This window comes from Ips typographus, linkage group LG1, assembly GCF_016097725.1.
Source record: "Ips typographus isolate SLU linkage group LG1, UJ_Ityp_2.0, whole genome shotgun sequence".
Taxonomy (NCBI): domain Eukaryota; kingdom Metazoa; phylum Arthropoda; class Insecta; order Coleoptera; family Curculionidae; genus Ips; species Ips typographus.
Genome location: NC_138422.1, coordinates 2,042,321 through 2,061,795, shown reverse-complemented (window position 1 = coordinate 2,061,795; position 19,475 = coordinate 2,042,321). Strand labels below are relative to the sequence as shown.

Sequence of the window (19,475 nt, the reverse complement as noted above, 5' to 3'; positions counted from 1 at the left end):
TGGTGATAATGGCAGATGCCAAGTTGAGCTTCGAACAAAAATGTTTCTTATTAGATAAGGAAAAACGCGCAAGGTTAGCAATAATTAAAGTGTATCTCCAAAATATGTACTCTAATGTATTATAGGTCGCTCATCACCGTAATTATCAAAGTACATTATTTGTTTTAAAACGCAATTACCACAAATAATTATACCACTAGTGGTGATTAAATGTATAGTTTTGATAGGTGATAGATCATTTTGTTTTGGTGCAAATTTGTATGGAAATTTACAAGTCAAAAATGGATGGATCAAAACTGTCAAATAAGCAACCATATTTGCTATTTCTTTGGTCTATTGGTAATATGTATGCGGAAAATTTGATCTCCTCAAAATGGTTGATAAATTATTTTCTACCCCTTCTTGTAAGTATACTTATAGAGGTTTTAAATAATGCACTTACATTTTTTTTGTGATGTAACACATTAATTCTCTCTACTATTTACAGTAATTATACGTATCTGTAAAATTACTAATTTATCAGGTAAACATGATTTTCTAGTTTTGCTAAACATTTTAAAAGTTGTCGAGGTCAGATCAATCACACAAAGGTGACGAGTGAGTATTACACGCGGAGGCATACAATTACTACGATCAACAATCGTGAGAAACAGTTGTTGTAGAGACAGATACAAGTTCGGATCTGAACTGTGAGTGAGGGGTTTTGACTTATTAATATTGGATACACACTGGACATGGTTTGCGTAACCTGCATTTTAGTATGGATTGCGGTAATTTTGATTGTTCTCAAACTGTATCTGAAATTAACAACGGGCTGGTGTCGCAGCAATGTTTGTCTTGTTGGTAAAACTGTCATAGTGACCGGACCCAACTCAGGTAAGTACTCAACTTGCAACTTAAGCCCCGGACTATACCTGTGCTACTGCAATTTTTGCCAACTCTTTTTAATGTGGTTCCAATGTAAGAGATGAAACATTGGTTTTTGTAGTCCGGGAGCTTGTACAATCTGAATGAATAATTGTTTAGTTTCAACGTAGGTATCGGTTATGAGGCTGCTGAAGACTTTGCTAAAAGAGGAGCCAAAGTGATTCTGGCTTGTCGGAACGAAACTCGCGGTAAAGAGGCCGAAGACCGAATACGCAAAGCAACAGACAACAATAATGTTCATTTCAAATGGTTGGATTTATCTTCGTTGAAGTCTGTTAGACAGTTTGCCAAGGAGATAAACCAAAGTGAAGAGAGGTATTTAAAGGGTGTGTGATTGGTCAACAAAGCAGCTTTCAGCTTGCTGCTATTTTTGACCAATCACAAACTACCAACAATGTTCTGATTTACTGCACGTGTATACTTATAGAGCAGGATACAAATACCCTACTTTTGCACTAAACTTGCCATCTACAAACTTAGACAAATGCTTCAAAAAAATAGTTACAAGGAATTTTTTTTTTACAGATTGGACGTTTTATTGAACAATGGCGGAGCCATTCATGAAGGTCCAGAAAAGACCGAGGATGGATTTCTTATCGCAGTAGCCACCAACTACTTAGGGCCATTTCTGCTTACTAACTTACTTTTAGGTAAGCAAATTTTCCATAAAATTCACAAATTCAGATAATTGAATGAGTCCTATTACACATCACTATAATGTGACTGTCAGTTATATGACAGATTAGGAATGTGGTAGACTGGTGGTACTAGACTTACTAGAGCCTTACCATCATATCCACCAATATGTTATCAAGTTTATCAGTTCCGTTCTTGCTAAAATAACTGTAACAGATTATCAAACATCAGTTTATAGCCTTTATATAGTGGGTCTTTAATTTCTATGTTTATTGATGGGAATTTCTTGAATAATATGAGCGTGTCTCTGATAATATTACTATGCATGGCTTCAATCACCTTTTCATCACCTGAACTGAATGAACTGTTTTTCTGAGTTTTCTTCTTTTTTCTTTTTAACTTGCGCTGCTCAATTTCTGCAATTTTTTCTTTATCTGGACTACTCTGTAAATTCCTTTTTATATTTATAGATCTTCTTAAGAAGACTCCAAACTCTCGCGTGGTTAACGTATCTTCCATAGCTGGTAGACGCAATATCAGGATCAATCAACTGAACGACTATCCGGAAGGCAGTTTAGGACACTGGAAAATCTACAGTCAAACTAAAACCTGCAACATTCTGTTTACTATAGAATTAGCGGTTAGATTGAAGAACACTAGTGTCACCACATACTCTTTGCATCCTGGGGTGATAAAGACCCAGTTTTTCTACAACTTGTCACCCATTATGGAAGCGATTTGGAACCGCGTTATCGGTTTGTTCATGAAGGTTGGTTGCATAATATCTCTGATAATATATCAAGTGTTAATACTATTATTATAGAATTGCATTGAAGGGGCGCAGACCAGTATTTATTGTAGTGTTCAAAAGGGGATTGAGTCGTTTTCTGGTGGGCATTTTCAGGACTGTCACTTTGTGCCCCCTTACAAATCCGTTCAAGATCCTGATTTGCCTAGAAAACTGTGGGAAGTAACGGAAAAATTACTCGGATTAGATAAATAATCATAAAATGTGAAATATTTAGTCTTAAGTAAATAAATTATTAAAACAATTTTTTTTGCGCTGAGAGTATACTGATATCATTAGTAAGTAATAAGCTTGCGTTTACTAGATACCAGTTTTAAACTTTTGAGAACTTAATTTTAATAAACAATATAATCTACTAGAGTAATTTAAATGTAACTATTAACTAAATAAATTAATAAAAATATAGAAAAACAGTAAAATAAAAATATATAGTGTGATGTGTGTTGCCTAAAACTACCAAACGTTCGAGCATCTTTTGTCATCTGTTAAAACTTTTTGACGTTGTGACTTATTCACTGACAGGAAAATGGGGTTATCGTTTTCAGTGTTTTCTGGCAAATTGAAAACGTTTATTTAAGGCCGATTTTTCCATTTGTGGCTCGTTTTATCGGTAAACGTTCTAGCAGATACTGATCTTAAACGTATTCAGCTTTATCCTGCTCTATCCAACAGCGTCGTACTCGTATAAATCGGTGGAAAAAGTCCTGTAACAGGTGAGCCTCAACCTGTCAATCAAATCAATTTAAAAGACACGCAATAGGTTTTAAATTTCCTTTTAGTTGCTGTTTACTGCTGAACCAGTCCTAATTTCAGTAGAAATCGCTCTTTTTATTTAATAATGGTTACAGTCTAAACCACTTCACCATGTCTGAGGAACTGTCCAATGGTGATATATGCAGGGTATGTCGATCGGAAGGGGGCGCCGACCGGCCCCTATTTCATCCCTGTATATGCACCGGCAGTATTAAATGGATTCACCAGGAATGTCTTGTACAATGGATGAGGTTTTTACCACCCTACCCTACTTTTACAAGGTATGACAAAGGCAAATTGTTTCAGATATTCACGCAAGGAATATTGTGAATTATGTGGTCACAAATTCTCATTCACCCCAATTTATTCACCGGATATGCCCAGGCGACTGCCGGTTAAAGATTTAGTGTCAGGTTTGCTGTCTTCAGTAGGAACCGCAGTGAAATATTGGTTACACTACACTTTGGTTGCATTGGCTTGGTTGGGGGTGGTTCCCTTGACTGCTTGTCGAATATACAGAGCACTTTTTGCAGGTTTGTGCTAGTAGTTGCATTTAAAAAACTTAAATTTCTAGTGTAACTTTTCTTAGGCACTGTAGATGCAATACTGACTCTACCATTTGAAATGTTATCCAGGGAGAATATTACCAGTGATATTTTTCAAGGATGTTTGGTTGTGTGTTGTACCTTGTTGGCTTTTGCTGGGCTAGTTTGGCTTCGAGAACAAATATTACATGGAGGGGGTGAGTTTTTCATAAAATAAAGTTTATTATTTATTATAAGTATTTGGGGTGTTTTTCTTTTGGAACTGTGTCAATACAGAGAAATATATCTATATCTAAATTCTATAGGTGAGACTCATTGCCAAGTGTAATTAATGACACAAAATGTATATAAATAGAAATGTATTGAAGTGAGATTAGGTTTATGGCCAGGTTTATGGTAAACAAGTTGCCATTATACACAAGTCATAAAGACTAAAAATTCTAAAATTTTATTTTAGCTTTGTCAATGAAATTAAATTATCAATTAAGATATAATACATTAATTGCTGATCTGGGAGAAATACTGATTTCTGGTAACCTGGAGGTGTCATTTACTAAAAAAATATTTTAGTTTGATTTTGATTTGTTCAAGATTCACATATTTTTGAAAATTGGTTTGGTTTTGGTTTACCAGTTATCACTAATTATTGGTAGATTGCAGAACTCTTATTTTCAAGCAACTGGGAAACTTTCACATGTGATGATAAGATGTGACAAAATGGAAAAATAACACATTAAAGTATTTTATTTTAATGTAACTAGAGTAAATACATCTGGCTATATTAAAATTTTGCTATATATCTGATTTATTTCTTGTAAATTTGTGAATTTTTTAGAAGACACACTTTTAGTTTACTGTTTTGAAATACATAGAAGGTAAAGGCCGAAATTTTGTAGTTATTCATTGTTCTTGAACAGAAAATACTGAAACACTTACAGTCTTAAACATTTGTGTCTCATTAACCTCATTAATCAATTTAGGGTTGACCACCAAAAAGACAAAAATGACTCTAAAAACCTCTGGCACTCCAAAATGGTTCTAGAGGCATATGACAATTTAAACCAAATCTTGGAAGGTTTAAGACACTTGTATAAGCCTCTAGCACTTTTTAGAAGATTGTCAGTAGCACTTAGAAGTCTCTGGCAGATTCAAATTGGTCCTACAGGCCTCTGACAATTTAAAACAACTCGGGGAAAGTTTAAGACAATTGTAGAGGGTTCTGGAGCTTTTGAGAAAGTTCTCAGTAACATTTAGGAACTTTAGCACATTCAAAACGGTCTTAGAGGCCTCTGACAATTTAAAACAACTCTGTGAAGGTTTAAGACACTTGTAGAGCCCTTTGTCACTTTTTAGAAGATTCTCAGTGGCACTTAGAGGTCTCTGGCACCTTCAAACCGCCTCTGACAATTTGAAAGAAATCTGGGAAGGTTTAAGACATTTGTAAAAGCTTCTGGCACATTTTATAAGCTTGTCAGTGGCATTTAGAGGTCACTGGCACTTTCAAAATGGCCCTAGAGGTTTCCGGTAATTCAAATCAATTCTTGGAAGGTGTAAGTTTAAACTCTGCAGAAGCTATAGTATATGACCAACCAATAACTGCATTTAATTCTGGAACGTCATCAATATCACTCTGAGTTGCTTTTTCAAACCACTGAGTTGGCTTTTCTTTAAAATTAGATCCTCACAAACTGACAGAACCGCAAAATTAACATTTTTTACTAGGGTCAAGATTTGCTACGCTTGTCTTGGTTTGGTATGCTAGTTAAGGGTTTAAAGGGGTTAAGGGTTAAATAGAGTTTAAAAAAAACCATGAAATTACTAAAAAAATTATGTTAATTCATTCAAATTAATAAGTATATTGAACTGGTTGACATACAATTTAATTTGTCTAATTCGATTTGCTAGTAATATTGAAATGACATTTAAAGTGCATTTGAAGCCAATCAACCTCTCTCAATCTTAAACCCACAAAATTGGGAAACTTTAATAACTCTTTCCAGGGCCTGATTGGTTACAAAGAGACGACATAATCCCCGAAGCGGACAATCCACCTCCCATGCTCCAAAACATACCGGAAGACCTGCAAGAGAACGAGGAAGCAAACGACGTTCCCGCCATTGAAGAAGGTGCGTATCAGTTCAAAGCGCTTTTACCGGTTATTCCACGTTTTTGTGCAACCTTCAGGACTAGACTACAATTTTCCAGGCGAACAAGTTCAAGAAAACCAAGATCAGCAGGAACAAGACGGCAACGTTGGCGAAGACAACAACTGGATCCCGATGGAGTGGGACCGGGCCGTGGAGGAGATTACATGGGAACGACTCTTGGGATTGGATGGCTCTTTGATGTTTCTCGAGCACGTTTTTTGGGTCATCAGCCTCAATACGCTTTTTATCATCATTTTTGCTTACGCGCCTTATCACATGGGCGTGATCACGTTGAACGTGTTCAAACTGCAAGAATACGCGGCTGAAAGTCATTTTGAGGGGTTGCTCACCACTTTGGTGGGTTACAATACTGTCGGGTTGCTGTTTTTGATATTACACCGAGTGTCCGGCTGGTTGTCGTTGTTTACCGCAAAGCGAATTCTAGGATTGTGCTACGTGGTGGTGAAAGTGTCGATGTTGTCGGTGATTGAAATCGGTGTAATACCATTAGTTTGCGGTTGGTGGTTGGACATTTGTACTTTGAACATGTTTGAAGCGACTATTAAAGACAGAGAAGCCAGTTTTAGAGCAGCTCCGGGCACTTCGATTTTCTTGCATTGGCTCGTCGGAATGGTGTATGTGTACTATTTCGCCTCCTTCATTCTACTTTTGAGGGAAATTGTGCGACCGGGAGTGTTGTGGTTCTTAAGAAATTTCAACGACCCCGACTTCAGTCCGATACAGGAGATGATCCATTTGCCGATACTCGAGCATATTAGGAAGCTAATTATTTCAGCGGTGATCTTCGGGAGTGCCGTGCTGGTGATGTTGTGGCTACCAATCAGGATAATTAAGTTGCTTATGCCCTCGTTTTTGCCGTACACCGTGTCCTTAAATAACGAATCTCAAGTGAACGAGCTCAGTTTGGAATTGTTGCTGCTCCAAGTGATTTTGCCCGCATTACTCGAACAGTCGCACACTAGAGTGTGGTTAAAAGCTTTCGTGAGATGGTGGTGCAAGATTATCGCCTGGATTTTGAATTTGCACTCGTATTTATTGGGAGATCAGCCAGACGGGGACGACTGGAGGGAGAATAATGGAGAACGGCAGGATAATGTAGCGGGACAAGATGGGGGCAATTTAGGGGCTGTTCACCAAGCTTTATTTATGATGGAACCACCTACAGGTATGTTTATTTCATGGGAATGAAAAATTGTCATTTAGTAGAATTAGTTTTTAAAATGTGACAAGCTGTGGTAGCTTCATTTTTGGGTTTAGAACAAATTTACTTATACAGGGTGGTCCAGTTTTAAGTGTCAATAATTCACCATTTGATAGCTAATCAAAAAATAAGTTGACTTGCATTATTTCATTTTTCTGAAAAACGTTTCCTAAGGAAGATACAGTCCTCCAAATTTCAATTTAAAAAATCGTTTTATATTTTAAGACTGAACATAGAGAGGTTTTTTAGGTACTTTTTGAAATTCAATATCTCGGGAACATGAGGAGCTAGAGAGGCCATTTTTAACTCATTTTGTAGTATTTTTTATGCTTTTTCGAATGGCGTAGGAACGAATTTCCTGCGAATCTAAATAAAAGAGCTACGATTTTTCAAAAAGTCAAAAAATTAAAATTTTGGCAAATTTTTATTTTGCTCCATAAGGGTTCTAATGCACAGCAACGGATATATTTATACCAAAGGACCTCAAATTAAGGGAAATAACCACTTTGAACCTTTAAAAAATTCGAAAAATGCCATTTTTTGTCAAAATTTTCAATTTTTTTTTTTGCTCCATAAGGGTTCCAATGCACAGCAAAGGGCATATTTATACAAAAAACCCTTAAATTAACTAAAATAAACACAAAAAATAGATTTTAAAATTTTTCACTTTTCAAAAAAATTGAAAGAACGGGGGGGTACTTGGAGGTTTTTTAGGTACTTTTTGAAATTCAATATCTCGGGAACATGAGGAGCTAGAGAGGCCATTTTTAACTCATTTTGTAGTATTTTTTATGCTTTTTTGAATGGCGTAGGAACGAATTTCCTGCGAATCTAAATAAAAGAGCTACGATTTTTCAAAAAGTCAAAAAATTCAATTTTTGTCAAAAGTGCAATTTTGGCAAATTTTTATTTTGCTCCATAAGGGTTCTAATGCACAGCAACGGATATATTTATACCAAAGGACCTCAAATTAAGGGAAATAACCATTTTGAACCTTTCAAAAATTCGAAAAATGCCATTTTTTGTCAAAATTTTCAATTTTTTTTTTGCTCCATAAGGGTTCCAATGCACAGCAAAGGGCATATTTATACAAAAAACCCTTAAATTAAGTGAAATAAGCACAAAAAAAGCACTTTAAAATTTTTCACTTTTCAAAAAAATTGAAAGAATGGGGGGGTACTAGAGAGGTTTTTTAGGTACTTTTTGAAATTTAATATCTCGGGAACATGAGGAGCTAGAGAGGCCATTTTTAACTCATTTTGTAGTATTTTTTATGCTTTTTCGAATGGCGTAGGAACGAATTTCCTGCGAATCTAAATAAAAGCTACGATTTTTCAAAAAGTCAAAAAATTCAATTTTTGTCAAAAGTGCAATTTTGGCAAATTTTTATTTTGCTCCATAAGGGTTCTAATGCACAGCAACGGATATATTTATACCAAAGGACCTCAAATTAAGGGAAATAACCACTTTGAACCTTTTAAAAATTCGAAAAATTCCAATTTTTGTCAAAATTTTCAATTGTTTTTTTGCTTCATAAGGGTTCCAATGCACAGTAAAGGGCATATTTATATAAAAAAACCTTAAATTAAGTGAAATAAGCACAAAAAAAACACTTTAAAATTTTTCACTTAACCACTGTTGCTTTCTGATTCAACACCGTAGGAATTTTAAAGAAACTAAGCTTGTCCCTATTTCCCCGGCTTCCACAATTCATAACACAACAAAATGCCGGCATTTTATGAAATTTCAACTGAAAGTCTTTGAAAAAACTAAATTTAAGCTAAAACTCTATCAGTATTCATAAGAAAGTGTGTGTTTTAAATTCAACTAGGGATGGAGTAAATGGGCAGTACTTCACACATATTTGAAGCGATAACAATCTTTTGAGACACTCTATTCAACGTGATGATATTTTCAGAATCTCTTTGATTTTCCGGAATCTCTTTAAATTTCTCTGAATCTCTTCAGATCACAAAAGATCAGTTAACTATCGAGTTATATATTTGGATTTAAAAATTGTATTTTTTACCTCCGGATAAATTTATTTTTAAGATAACTTTTACAAATAAATGACGAATGTTAACTAATTAAGTTTTATCTTTTTTTTTTCTAGGATATCAGCCTTACCAAAGACCAAAATTCTTCCACGCTCGTCTATTCCTGCTGCTAGTTCTGGTGTGCTGGTCGCTCGTCCTGTTCTCGGTGGTAGCTTTAACCGTTCCGGTGTGGCTCGGTCGGCGCGTTATGGCCTTGTGGTTGGTGGGAGCGCCGCCTCCGGGTCCTCAAATCTCCGCTTCAGCCGCCAAGACCGAAGTCAAAGTGCACGAGCTGTACACCGCCGCCTGCGGTCTGTATTTGTGTTGGCTCGCGGCTAGAGCCGTCACTCTGGTGCTCAGTTGGCTGCCACAAGGCAGAGCCGCCATGATCGGACGTCTCAAACACTGGTGCTATCTAGCAGTAAAAACGATTGCCGCCAGCGCCCTCTTGCTTGGAATCATACCGCTACTGTTCGGGTTATTGTTGGAACTTGTCGTGATTATACCGTTAAGGGTCCCAATCCATCAAACACCGATATTGTTTATATGGCAGGATTGGGCTTTGGGGGTTTTGTACACAAAAATTGCGTGCGCCGTCACCATGATGGGTCCCGATTGGTTCTTGCGCGCTGCCATTGAACGCGTCTACCGCGACGGTATCCGCGACATGAACCTTCAGTACGTTTTTAAGGAGTTGGCAATGCCAGTCATAGTTTGTTTAGGATTTGCGTTGGCGGTACCTTACGTAGTGGCCTACTCGATCGTACCATTATTCGTCACCAATCTACAGCTAAGAAACCTCATAGCGCGACGATTGTATCCGTTCTTGTTGCTACTGGGTTCCGCCAATATTGCCATTGTGCTTCAAATCAGGCATTTCAAGAACTTGTACGAGCACATCAAGAATGACAAATATCTAGTCGGGCAACGATTGGTTAATTACGATCACAGGAAACCGAAAACCCAAACTGCAGCCTCTTAAACTTTTTTTGAATTGTCCTAGTGGTGGCGCTGGTTTCTGTGGCGTCATCACTTTAATAAAAAAATGCAATTAATTGGGTAAGAAAGCTTGTATCAAGTTATTTATTTAGTTTTTTTTTGTTGGAAGATTGAATCACCACACTTGCTATATTTTTGTTATTATTGGTTTTTTATAGTATTTTAAAAGTGTTTCAAATTTGATGTTGACCACAGAAATTTTGTAAACTGGTGTATTTGCTTAGGTAGTATGAAAATATGTTTGATTTTTCATGGGAGATTTTTTTTTCATCTCGCCACACTCCAAAAAGATGGGGGTTTTTAGAAACATTTGCGTAACTGAGCTAAAGAGTGTAATTTTTTTCTAAAATTAGCAGTTTTTGAAATTCCAATGGTCCGACACCATGTATAGCCGTTTTATGAGTGAAAACATGAGACCTATTTGTCGAAACAATAAAGTTGAAGCATTAAGGTAAAAGACAAAAACATAAATTTCTTTAGTAGATATAATCTGACTTAAAAAGTGTTTTCACTAATAAAACGCCCCGACAATACATACAATATGTCCTAGATTTATTTAGTCTATATTGGAATGTTAAGAAAAAATTGCAATGAAGGCTTAAAGCTATAATGCTAAGTTTACATGTGCTGCATTTGCACTATTGATACATTATGTTGGGGATTGACCAATCAGTGTAAAATCAAGGATATGTTGTATAAGTGGGTGGCCTAGTTGTAACGAACCAAAATTTATCGCGTATTTTTCTACAATTTCAACTAAAACACCCTCTGTAAATATTTGCAATTAACCACACATTCACGTCTAAATTCAGGGCTGGTTCTAAAGAAGCGTCGCAAAGACTGATCGAAGACAATGCAAATACAGTTAGATTTTGCACCCCAAAACTTGTTTAACTCAAATAATTATTCCTGTGATAAAACGCTCCGCTTTTCAGTTGCTTCTAACTTTTAAGGGATCCGTTAAAGAAAAAAAAATTGACAAAACTTTCCAGCTAAACCAGAAACCATTTCTGGTATATTGTTACGAAATTGATTATACAATATTAATAGTTATTTAAAAATTGCTTGCCTGGCAAAAAGATGTAAGTTTAGTCTACACTATAAACTATACACATTTCCATTACTGTTACATAGTAGAACATAATCGTGTACGAAGTTTTGTAAATAGATCTTGAATGTATTATATATTTTGGTCTTGCAACGTATTGCGTAAAAGGTAGGTTTATTAAAAGTTTGAAAAATTACTGCGTTTTTGTATTGTAACTTTTTTTTGCTCGCATATATGGCATTTACTTTGACATTTGATTGCTGATTTAATTGACTCAACCTCTAAAAAACCTCATCAAGGTCAGTGACATTCAACATAAAATCACTCAGTAATATAATACTATCCGCTCTATGTGGGCATCCCGGGTTTTAGGTCTACCGAATCAGTGCGAAATCCTAATCATAAACATAATAGGAATCATTTCCCAAACAGATGAGTTATTAACACTACAACTGCAGTCAGACCTGGATAAAGTATGGAACATCAAATTGAATTACTTGGGAAACTTGGAAAGCACCGTACAGTACTTGGTAGCTGGAGTGGTACTGGCCAGAACCTTTACTTTGCACGCTTTTCTAGGCTTCTACCTTATCATGCTATGGCCTAGTATATTTGTAAGAGCAACTTTTGCTTTTCATTACTCTTGTAAAAAGTTCATTTTCTAGAAAGAAAAATTTATTCTGATGGTTCCTTGGTTGGTTCTGGGATTGGTTCGGTGTTTACTACTAAACCTATTCACTCTCCTACTTGGAGAGTATATTTGTTTTAACGAAGTTGGAGTTAGTCTGTTATGCCTGGACTATGTTATAGCGCAGACATTGGATCATGGCCTTTCTGTGTACGCCTGGGTTTCAGTTCTGTGGTAATAAAGTATAAATTTACCAACCGTATAGAGGTAAAACTGTTTTAAAATAAGTAGTTACTATAAAACTATGGTAGAGCCGATTACCAAAAGCATGAAAGCAGACAGTCAATCTGATGATTCCTTAAGCAAAACCAAATCGTATTCACTGACAGACCTGAACATGGACTATCTCTACAGCAACCGGATGAAAAACCTTCCAGGCGATACTCCAATTGAATTGTTCATTAAAGAATTGAGTATTCTGCATAAGAAGAGAATTCTGCAAGGTAAACCAAACAAATCAACAAAAATCACGTTTTTTGACTATAATGTTATAGACAGCTCCAAGTCCTTTGATTCCTTACTAAATCAAGTAAAACCTAAAATTCCTGATGACGCTAAAAACTCCTTAGCAGAACGCACTATGAAAACTTTAGGAATCACCCCAGATGACCTATCCAAAGCCAAAGAGCACAAAAACAGCTATCTGGAAGTGCTAAAAGATTTGTCCATTTCCGACGTCATGGAGTTTCCACCGCCGACTAAATTCCGCCAGTGCCAATCGCAACTCGAAGACAGTAAAATCTACGCAGCATGTTTGTGCTACGTCAAAAGTCAGCTACAAAGAGAGCAAAGCAATCAGACTCTATGCGAGAGCGAGATAGCCAATGTGACTCTTAACGAGATAGAGGGCGACAGAATGGCCGGAGGGCAGTGCGTGGTGTTTAATCCGAATTTGTTTCTTCAAAAGTTTGCCCTGAAGAAGAATACTTCCAAGAATTTCGGTTGTCAAGTCACGATGCTAAAGAGGGGATTTTTGCAACAGTCGCGCGATCAATTGACTAAGAAACTAATGTTTTTTCGAACATTAGGACTGGCTTGATGACACTCAATTGGAATTTGGGGAAAATGGCAGAATTTAGGCCATTTTGGTGGAAACCTAAAATTGTATTTTCTTAAAGAATTGATAAAAATTGGCCCTTTTTTTGGTCTAAAATTTTGACTTTTTGACAGGAAACTTATGTTTGAAATCTTCCTATCTAAATTAAGCGACTTATGCCTGTTTCACCTACACTTCCAAGTCGATTTTAAATACAACTTGAGTTTAAGGTTTGAATGTGACAGATCGCAGATGTAAAATAAGAGTCTAAACTAGACTTATCTAAGCTGTCCTTACAGCACAGACTGTTATACCACGAGACAAATGTTTTGTCAGTACATTTCCTAATAAGGAATCTCAGCTGAAGTTTTGGTAAATAGTGGTAATTTAAATTAGAATGAAACAGATTATTTAGTAAAATATAATTTTAATAGTTAATAATTTAATAAAATACTACTCACAACATAAAACACATCAACTTTGCGTTCACACAAAATGAACCATTGTAACATCTAAAAAGAGAGTTTGAATAGGCGAAGATGAAAATATCAAAGATATATGTTAAAAATATGGCAAATACATGGCAAATGGAGGTTCTTTGCATAGAATATGATCAGTACCGTCTTCTGAAAGGATCTTTGGTGTAGGCTCCTCGTTTCGCTTCTTTCCACACCTGATAGAAGAAACTGAACGACACCAGCCACATGTAGGTGTAAATAGCTGTAATATACCAAAATGTGTCAGTAATAACCAATAACCGATACAATCAAATCAATCAGTTTTGTGTATAACCAAACCACAAATCCAAAAATCAGTTCTTATCATTTGAAATAGAAAGTATTTTTTTGGTTGTCAGCTATAATAGGGTATTTGTGAACCTGACTGAGTGATATTGTACCGATTACTCCTTACACCTACTACCACAACTTTGTATTTATTACCGAAAGCAATCAGTCCTAAAACTAGCCACAAAGTGCCATTAAAAGTGCCATTCTCTGACCCGTCTGTATAAAAGTTAACAGCTGTAACAATGACGGAAACTAGAAGACCAATGATCAACATCCCTCCTAGAACCACCCAGGGCATCATCAGGTAGAAGTTTCTCTGAAATTTCATCCCTTACTATATAATTTTAGAATGGACGTGTCACACTTACCTTTATCGTACCCACTATAAGAAGGATGGATAGTATTATGGTAACGCAGAGATTCACTATCAGGATGATCTGGACTGAAAATACCACCAAACTAGGTTATCACCATTAAAAAAAATGTGCAACTTACTGGCTAATTCGGGCAGAAAAGAGTCCAAAACGATCATTCTGATTTGCACATTGATCAGGCCGCACATCGTCAAGGCAATGATGATGATTGTGAGTATTGCCAGAATCTTGCATATGCAAAAAAAAAACACTTTAGTATTAAAAAAACATTTACGATATTTGACACCTACTATAGCTCCTGCACCCGCTATCAGGGTACCAGTCCTTAAGGAGCCGCAACAGCAGCACCTCTTCAGGAGGCATGATTCGCAACTCATTTTCCACTCTAAAACAAAAAAAAATGTCTCAATTGCACTACATTCCCCTATTAAAACGCATAAAATCCCAATCACTTAAGAAGTAGCAGTTTGCTAATTCAATTACAATCGTTTCGCCCTTGAATTGACCAGATATATGAAATATAGCGGTTCTCTTTGATCCGCTTTGTGGTACCTACTCGAGCTTATCTGGTTAGTAGCAGAATGTTTACTAATATTCAAAACAGATGTTGTTTTAGCAGTTTTTTTTTATAAAGGCCATGTTATTGTTTGTTCATAAATGGAATGCAAAAACATATTATTGAGAAAGAACACAAATGAGGGTATTATGGTGGCTGAGATGAGTAGTTCAGGAAGTACATTTCAACCAAAAATTACGACAAAACCCATATTGTTTTTTTTCCACTGTAAAATAGACTAAACTAACTTTGATTTATTTTAAGATGTCGGTCAAAAACGGCATTTTGTTTTTGAAACCCAAATACATTTAAATGGTTTTTTTTCAAAAGATGGATTTTTGGAATATGTATGTAATCGTTTGGGACACACTGTACACAAGGGCAATGAAAAGACAACTTTACAGTCTAACGGCATTGAAACTCGCCGTATCCACAAACAAACGGACGAAAAAGGTGAAATGCAACTTGCAACGAACCCATCTGGGTATGAGTCAAACGTGGTAACAGCCCATATTTAGTCTAGGACGACATTGCACGTTTCACTTTTTTTTTTTGTAAAGGAAAAAGTTAGCTTCATAAAACGCAAGAAAATTTCCGCGGAAAGTCGCAGATTGCCCTTTTAACAAAATATCAGAGTCAGGATCCACGAACTTGACCCAAATCGCGATCGAAGCTTAAAATAGCAGCGATTTGATGGGATCGCAGGAAATTGCCTTAAGGTGCCCCACCTTGTTTTTCGTCACGCTTAAGGCCACACTAATTCAGAGTGATTTAAATTGGGATCAGTATGGAAAAAAATGCCAGCCAAATTAATACCAAAAAAAAAAAAACAAGCTAGAAGAATTCAAATGTTTAAAATGTAAAAGGATGATTGATCAGTTGATCACTCAGGAATGTATCATATACTTACAAGGTGCTAAAGCTAGATTGATTAATTTGTTAGTCCGAGTTGCTGTTGGTTTTAAAGGAAATTCAATAATTGGAGATTTCGAAAAAATTAACTACTTTTTGAAATTAGTTTAAGCTATTCTGTAGTAGATATGCACTTATTCTCTTTCCACTTATACAGAACTCTTCAAAGATTTCCAAAAAAAAGCAAAATGGTGTTTTCGGCCACCATTTTGGTATTATTCAATTTTTGAAGCAATCTAGTCAAGAAAGCTGTAATTTTCAATGTTCAAGATTTGAAGAATAAGTTTTTTTCCAATTTGTAAGGTGATCTAGGATCAATTTACAATTATGAAGCGATTATCTTCAGTTTATTTATGACTTTTAAAATTTTTTTATCAATTTACAAATATTTGTTTTTTAGATAAAAAAAAATTTTTTGATTCTTATTTAATTTAAAAGCTGTCATTTTCATCTTACTTTTGAGTTTTTATATTGCTTGGGTTTTTTGTAGAAATAACTTTTATGACTTTTGAAGTCATTTAAGATCAATTTGCAAGTTTAATGTTGTTGTTTATCTTCAACATTTGACCAGAAGTAATACAAAAACAAAACATTTTTTTACTTCTGTGCGAGAAACTATCAATTTATTACTTTTTGTACTGCTGTCCTTTATAGTGAACAAAAATGAATCTTTTCCTCGAATAAATTCCATCAAAACCCATTTGTTTCAATTAGGTCTAATTCCTAAATTACCGTTAATAGCGGTATTAACAACTTGAGTCAGCTCGATTCGCTTTGAAATTGTGTGGTTTTTCGACGAAAACGACCTAAAAATACTGAATCGTTTATTGGTATTGAAGAAGTTAACTACACATCTCTAGTGTATATTTTTTCTAGAAAACTAACAAGGAATCTGCTGTTTCTTTACCGCCAACAAAGGAGCGTCACCGCTAACATGAATGGATTGCCCCAGGCTAAACACGTAAACTTTCTCGGAATTAATAATAAAGATGTTTGGTTTAGATCTATTCTTACGTGGAATACAAAAACACCCACAATTCACGTTACTGGTAAGGTCTAAATCGCAATAGAAAGCAAGCAAGAGAAGCTAGCCGCAACAGAGGTAGTTGGCGCCAAAATTGAAAAAAATTACAATATTAATTTATTTTTAACACAACGATGATCTAATATGTTTTGTTAACCTTTCGTAAATTTGAGAGAGCCAAGTAATGTGTATATTCAAAACTACACCAGAGTTTAGAGTTTGTTTAGACAGCTAATACACATAATTAATCACGTATTAAGGAAAATTTACTACAGTTTTCGTGTGTTAAACTTTAATACCTTGTGGGTGTCAAGGTTGTCAACAAAAACAAGACAAAGAATTGGTCTGCGATACGTCACGCCTATATGTAGCGTTACGTCATGTCAGAACCAGCTTAGAGTTTAGCAAAAACAAAAAGTGCAAATTAAATTTTATGCATATACCCACCCTGTATGGTGATTGTTTATGTTATGTCGTCATCAGGTTTCATTCTATTTAAAGGAACGTTTTATTAAAAAAAAACACCCTGACTTTTAATGAAAACTGGTTTCTTAAGTAGTCATTAAAAACGATTTACAATTTAAATTCTCACTGTTTTTCAATTTTCACAACAAATTTTTAAAATTCAATTCCAATTAAACTTTCTGCAGTTTGAAAACGAAAATCACATTTCCAACAGCTGGGAAAGCTAACATTGTAAAAGCACGTCACGTGTATGATTATGACAATATAAATTCGCAGCTGGCAACACTGTAAAGATAAATTGACATCTGTCAGCATTTGACAATTGACAACAGTCATGTGACTAGGAAAATGTCATGTTTAACTTTGATCAGTGTGTAAATTATACATTTAAACGGTTTATCAACTTTGTCTTTTTTTATTTTTGTCATTTTTTTCAATACAATTTTTTTGTAATTTAGGAGAAACCTTAGAGTTTTTCCTTATCTGCAAAAAATAAAGTCCATAAGCTGTCTAAGCCAAAATACGTCACACATATTTGATTGAAATGGCGGCCAATGTTCAAAACAGTTGATAGAGTTGTTAAACTGAAACTTGATTAAGATAAAGTATCAAAATGACAGCTTTAAAATTGTAAACTAATCTGATGGCTTTCAAAATGTTTCAAAAATCAGTTTCTGCCAAAAAGCAAATTTTTGAATTTCGGAAACTCAAAAACAGACTAAAAATAATAACTTTGATATTGTAGATTATTCTTATACGACTTTAATTCTAAAAAATTTGTTTTTATCAAAAAAACAAACATTCTGCAATTTGAAAAAAATTTCATTCAACAAAAAAACATGGTGAAAACTGAAAATTACAATTTTCTTGATACAAATTGAGTAAATTTGCCAATAAAGTAGGACTCTTTGTTACTTTTTCGGAAATAGTCATTTTTTTTTAGTAAAAACCAGTGTTGCACTTTCTGGTTTTTCCACTAATAAATCTAAATCAGACTAAAAATTTATCATTATCATTAAATAGCCATTAATTTGGAGCTTACAATGCTGTTAATTAAGACAGACAAATAATGCGTAATCGTGGTCTAATTACACTTATCTGCTTTCATGAAAAATTAACTAAATGCAAAAGTTTTGCAAACCAGCAATTGGTGATTGGTAAACAACTTCTAATTTACTGTGTTACTCATATTTTTCATTTTGTTATTCTCTCCCTCTCGTTGACTTTATAATAACCCAAACGCACTCTTTTAATGTTACTAGTTTGACAACTTTTCTTAAAACACCTTCAAATCTCTTTAATAATTAATGCGCAGTTACATCATCAAAGTGCGCTAAAAATACACCAATTTTTGCGAAAAAAACACAAACCTCGCTCCTTGTATCAGCGCTCCAACTGGATGCCGTTGATTCGCGAGAAAATCGGGGAAAAAATCTAAAACGCACTTTTCCACTGACCGATCACTTTTCACCTCGCTTCGTCCAGTTTCCACCGCACAAATAAATGAAATTTCCGCGCAAATCCGAGCGTCCACGTCGCGAAAATCGCAAATAAAATGAAATCGTGGCGCAACGACGTTTCGAATTCCGGCGCCATCGTCATTCGCCCACGGTCGGCTGTTTGCGCGCGGTTGACCATCGACGCTGACCGTGACGTCAGACGTACATGGTAAAGTGACCATGGTCGGTACCACACCGATGGTCGACCAGATTGTACCGCCACCGCATAAATCACCAGGGGAAAATTGACTAATATGGATTCTGTTTGTAATTTATAAATTTTTACAGTTAATATAGAACTTGCGAGAATTTATTTATTTATGATTAGCAAACAAAAACCATATTACTCAACTTTCCCCTACGAAAGAAGAGATATCATTATCATTCCCTTGCGAAAGAAGTATTAAGCTTAGTTGTGATTTGACTGTGACAAGTCAGATGTAAAATGTCACAGTCACACCAATACATAGGCTTCATTCGTTATTAAGCTCCATGGAGCGAGCAGCGCGTTTTTGACGTCACGATGACGTAATTTAGCAAAAGCATTATTTAACCAACTGTCAAATTACGTCATTGTGACGTCAAAAACGCTCTGCTTTCTCCATGGAGCTGGAAAACGAATGCGGCCTTAGATACTCAGTGCTTATTTGGACACTGGACAATAATTGTTGTTTTTGCTTTAAAACGACAAAAGTTTGAGCAATTTTCAAAGGGATTCAGTTCAGGGAACTTCAGTCTAAGAAATAACACAATTGTGCGTTTTAATGATAAAGAAGTACATCTGGCAACGCGGCGCGCTTTACGTCAATAACGTGCAACGCGAGATTCATATAAAGTACACATTCAATAATCTTTCTCTAATCCACTTTAGTGTGTTTAGTTCCTTTTTTGGTGTAGATTGTATTTAACTGCAAAAACAACGTTAAACCACACTTATTTGGTACACCATATAGAAAAGTTTCTTGTGACGTACAAAAGACCAGTTCTCTTTTCTGTTTATAGCCCCGTCTCT

At 35.5% G+C, this 19,475-nt stretch overlaps 4 protein-coding genes across 8 annotated transcripts; 3 read left to right on the top strand and 1 right to left on the bottom strand.

Moving 5' to 3' along the window:
- The first annotated feature begins 218 nt into the window (after positions 1–218).
- LOC145737648 (retinol dehydrogenase 11-like) lies at positions 219–2,615 on the top strand. 2 transcript variants are annotated; one of them, XM_081992413.1, is made up of 6 exons: positions 219–404; positions 542–876; positions 1,038–1,242; positions 1,453–1,577; positions 2,034–2,332; positions 2,387–2,615. In XM_081992413.1, the coding sequence occupies exons 2-6, from the start codon at positions 735–737 to the stop codon at positions 2,564–2,566; spliced, it is 951 nt and encodes a 316-aa protein (XP_081848539.1). In that variant the 5' UTR covers positions 219–404; positions 542–734; the 3' UTR covers positions 2,567–2,615. The 2 variants fall into 2 exon arrangements, with proteins under 2 accessions (XP_081848539.1, XP_081848549.1); XM_081992423.1 differs by lacking the exon at positions 219–404 and having other exon boundaries at positions 520–876.
- Positions 2,616–2,876: 261 nt separating this feature from the next.
- LOC145737046 (E3 ubiquitin-protein ligase MARCHF6) lies at positions 2,877–11,317 on the top strand. Of its 3 annotated transcripts, none has more exons than XM_081991653.1 (7): positions 2,877–3,084; positions 3,151–3,375; positions 3,431–3,657; positions 3,714–3,866; positions 5,670–5,795; positions 5,875–7,002; positions 9,152–11,317. In XM_081991653.1, exons 2-7 carry the CDS (start codon positions 3,236–3,238, stop codon positions 10,054–10,056), a joined length of 2,679 nt encoding a protein of 892 aa, XP_081847779.1. In that variant the 5' UTR covers positions 2,877–3,084; positions 3,151–3,235; the 3' UTR covers positions 10,057–11,317. The 3 variants fall into 3 exon arrangements, with proteins under 3 accessions (XP_081847779.1, XP_081847769.1, XP_081847766.1); XM_081991643.1 differs by having other exon boundaries at positions 3,132–3,375; positions 5,854–7,002; XM_081991640.1 differs by having other exon boundaries at positions 2,878–3,084; positions 5,854–7,002.
- A 144-nt stretch (positions 11,318–11,461) lies between these two features.
- On the top strand, positions 11,462–12,962 carry LOC145737462 (uncharacterized). 2 transcript variants are annotated; one of them, XM_081992175.1, is made up of 4 exons: positions 11,462–11,735; positions 11,787–11,983; positions 12,041–12,252; positions 12,304–12,962. In XM_081992175.1, exons 1-4 carry the CDS (start codon positions 11,472–11,474, stop codon positions 12,846–12,848), a joined length of 1,218 nt encoding a protein of 405 aa, XP_081848301.1. In that variant the 5' UTR covers positions 11,462–11,471; the 3' UTR covers positions 12,849–12,962. The 2 variants fall into 2 exon arrangements, with proteins under 2 accessions (XP_081848301.1, XP_081848291.1); XM_081992165.1 differs by having other exon boundaries at positions 12,038–12,252.
- A 290-nt stretch (positions 12,963–13,252) lies between these two features.
- On the bottom strand, positions 13,253–18,487 carry LOC145737849 (uncharacterized). The gene is made up of 6 exons (XM_081992694.1): positions 18,335–18,487; positions 14,298–14,392; positions 14,129–14,234; positions 14,002–14,075; positions 13,787–13,949; positions 13,253–13,565 (listed from the first exon to the last, which is right to left on the bottom strand). Exons 2-6 carry the CDS (start codon positions 14,382–14,384, stop codon positions 13,459–13,461), a joined length of 537 nt encoding a protein of 178 aa, XP_081848820.1. The 5' UTR covers positions 14,385–14,392; positions 18,335–18,487; the 3' UTR covers positions 13,253–13,458.
- Positions 18,488–19,475: the final 988 nt, after the last annotated feature.

Coding starts and splice junctions, on each gene's coding strand:
- LOC145737648 (XM_081992413.1), top strand. CDS start 735: ATGGTTTGCGTAACCTGCATTTTAGTATGGATTGCGGTAATTTTGATT. Junction 1,243..1,452: donor ATAAACCAAAGTGAAGAGAG/GTATTTAAAGGG, acceptor TTTTTTTTACAG/ATTGGACGTTTTATTGAACA. Junction 2,333..2,386: donor TTATCGGTTTGTTCATGAAG/GTTGGTTGCATA, acceptor CTATTATTATAG/AATTGCATTGAAGGGGCGCA.
- LOC145737046 (XM_081991643.1), top strand. CDS start 3,236: ATGTCTGAGGAACTGTCCAATGGTGATATATGCAGGGTATGTCGATCG. Junction 3,658..3,713: donor ATACAGAGCACTTTTTGCAG/GTTTGTGCTAGT, acceptor AACTTTTCTTAG/GCACTGTAGATGCAATACTG. Junction 5,796..5,853: donor CGTTCCCGCCATTGAAGAAG/GTGCGTATCAGT, acceptor TGCAACCTTCAG/GACTAGACTACAATTTTCCA.
- LOC145737462 (XM_081992165.1), top strand. CDS start 11,472: ATGTGGGCATCCCGGGTTTTAGGTCTACCGAATCAGTGCGAAATCCTA. Junction 11,984..12,037: donor GCCTGGGTTTCAGTTCTGTG/GTAATAAAGTAT, acceptor TTTTAAAATAAG/TAGTTACTATAAAACTATGG. Junction 12,253..12,303: donor TAAGAAGAGAATTCTGCAAG/GTAAACCAAACA, acceptor ATAATGTTATAG/ACAGCTCCAAGTCCTTTGAT.
- LOC145737849 (XM_081992694.1), bottom strand. CDS start 14,384: ATGAGTTGCGAATCATGCCTCCTGAAGAGGTGCTGCTGTTGCGGCTCC. Junction 14,076..14,128: donor TTTTCTGCCCGAATTAGCCA/GTAAGTTGCACA, acceptor TGGTATTTTCAG/TCCAGATCATCCTGATAGTG. Junction 13,566..13,786: donor TTTAGGACTGATTGCTTTCG/GTAATAAATACA, acceptor GGTATATTACAG/CTATTTACACCTACATGTGG.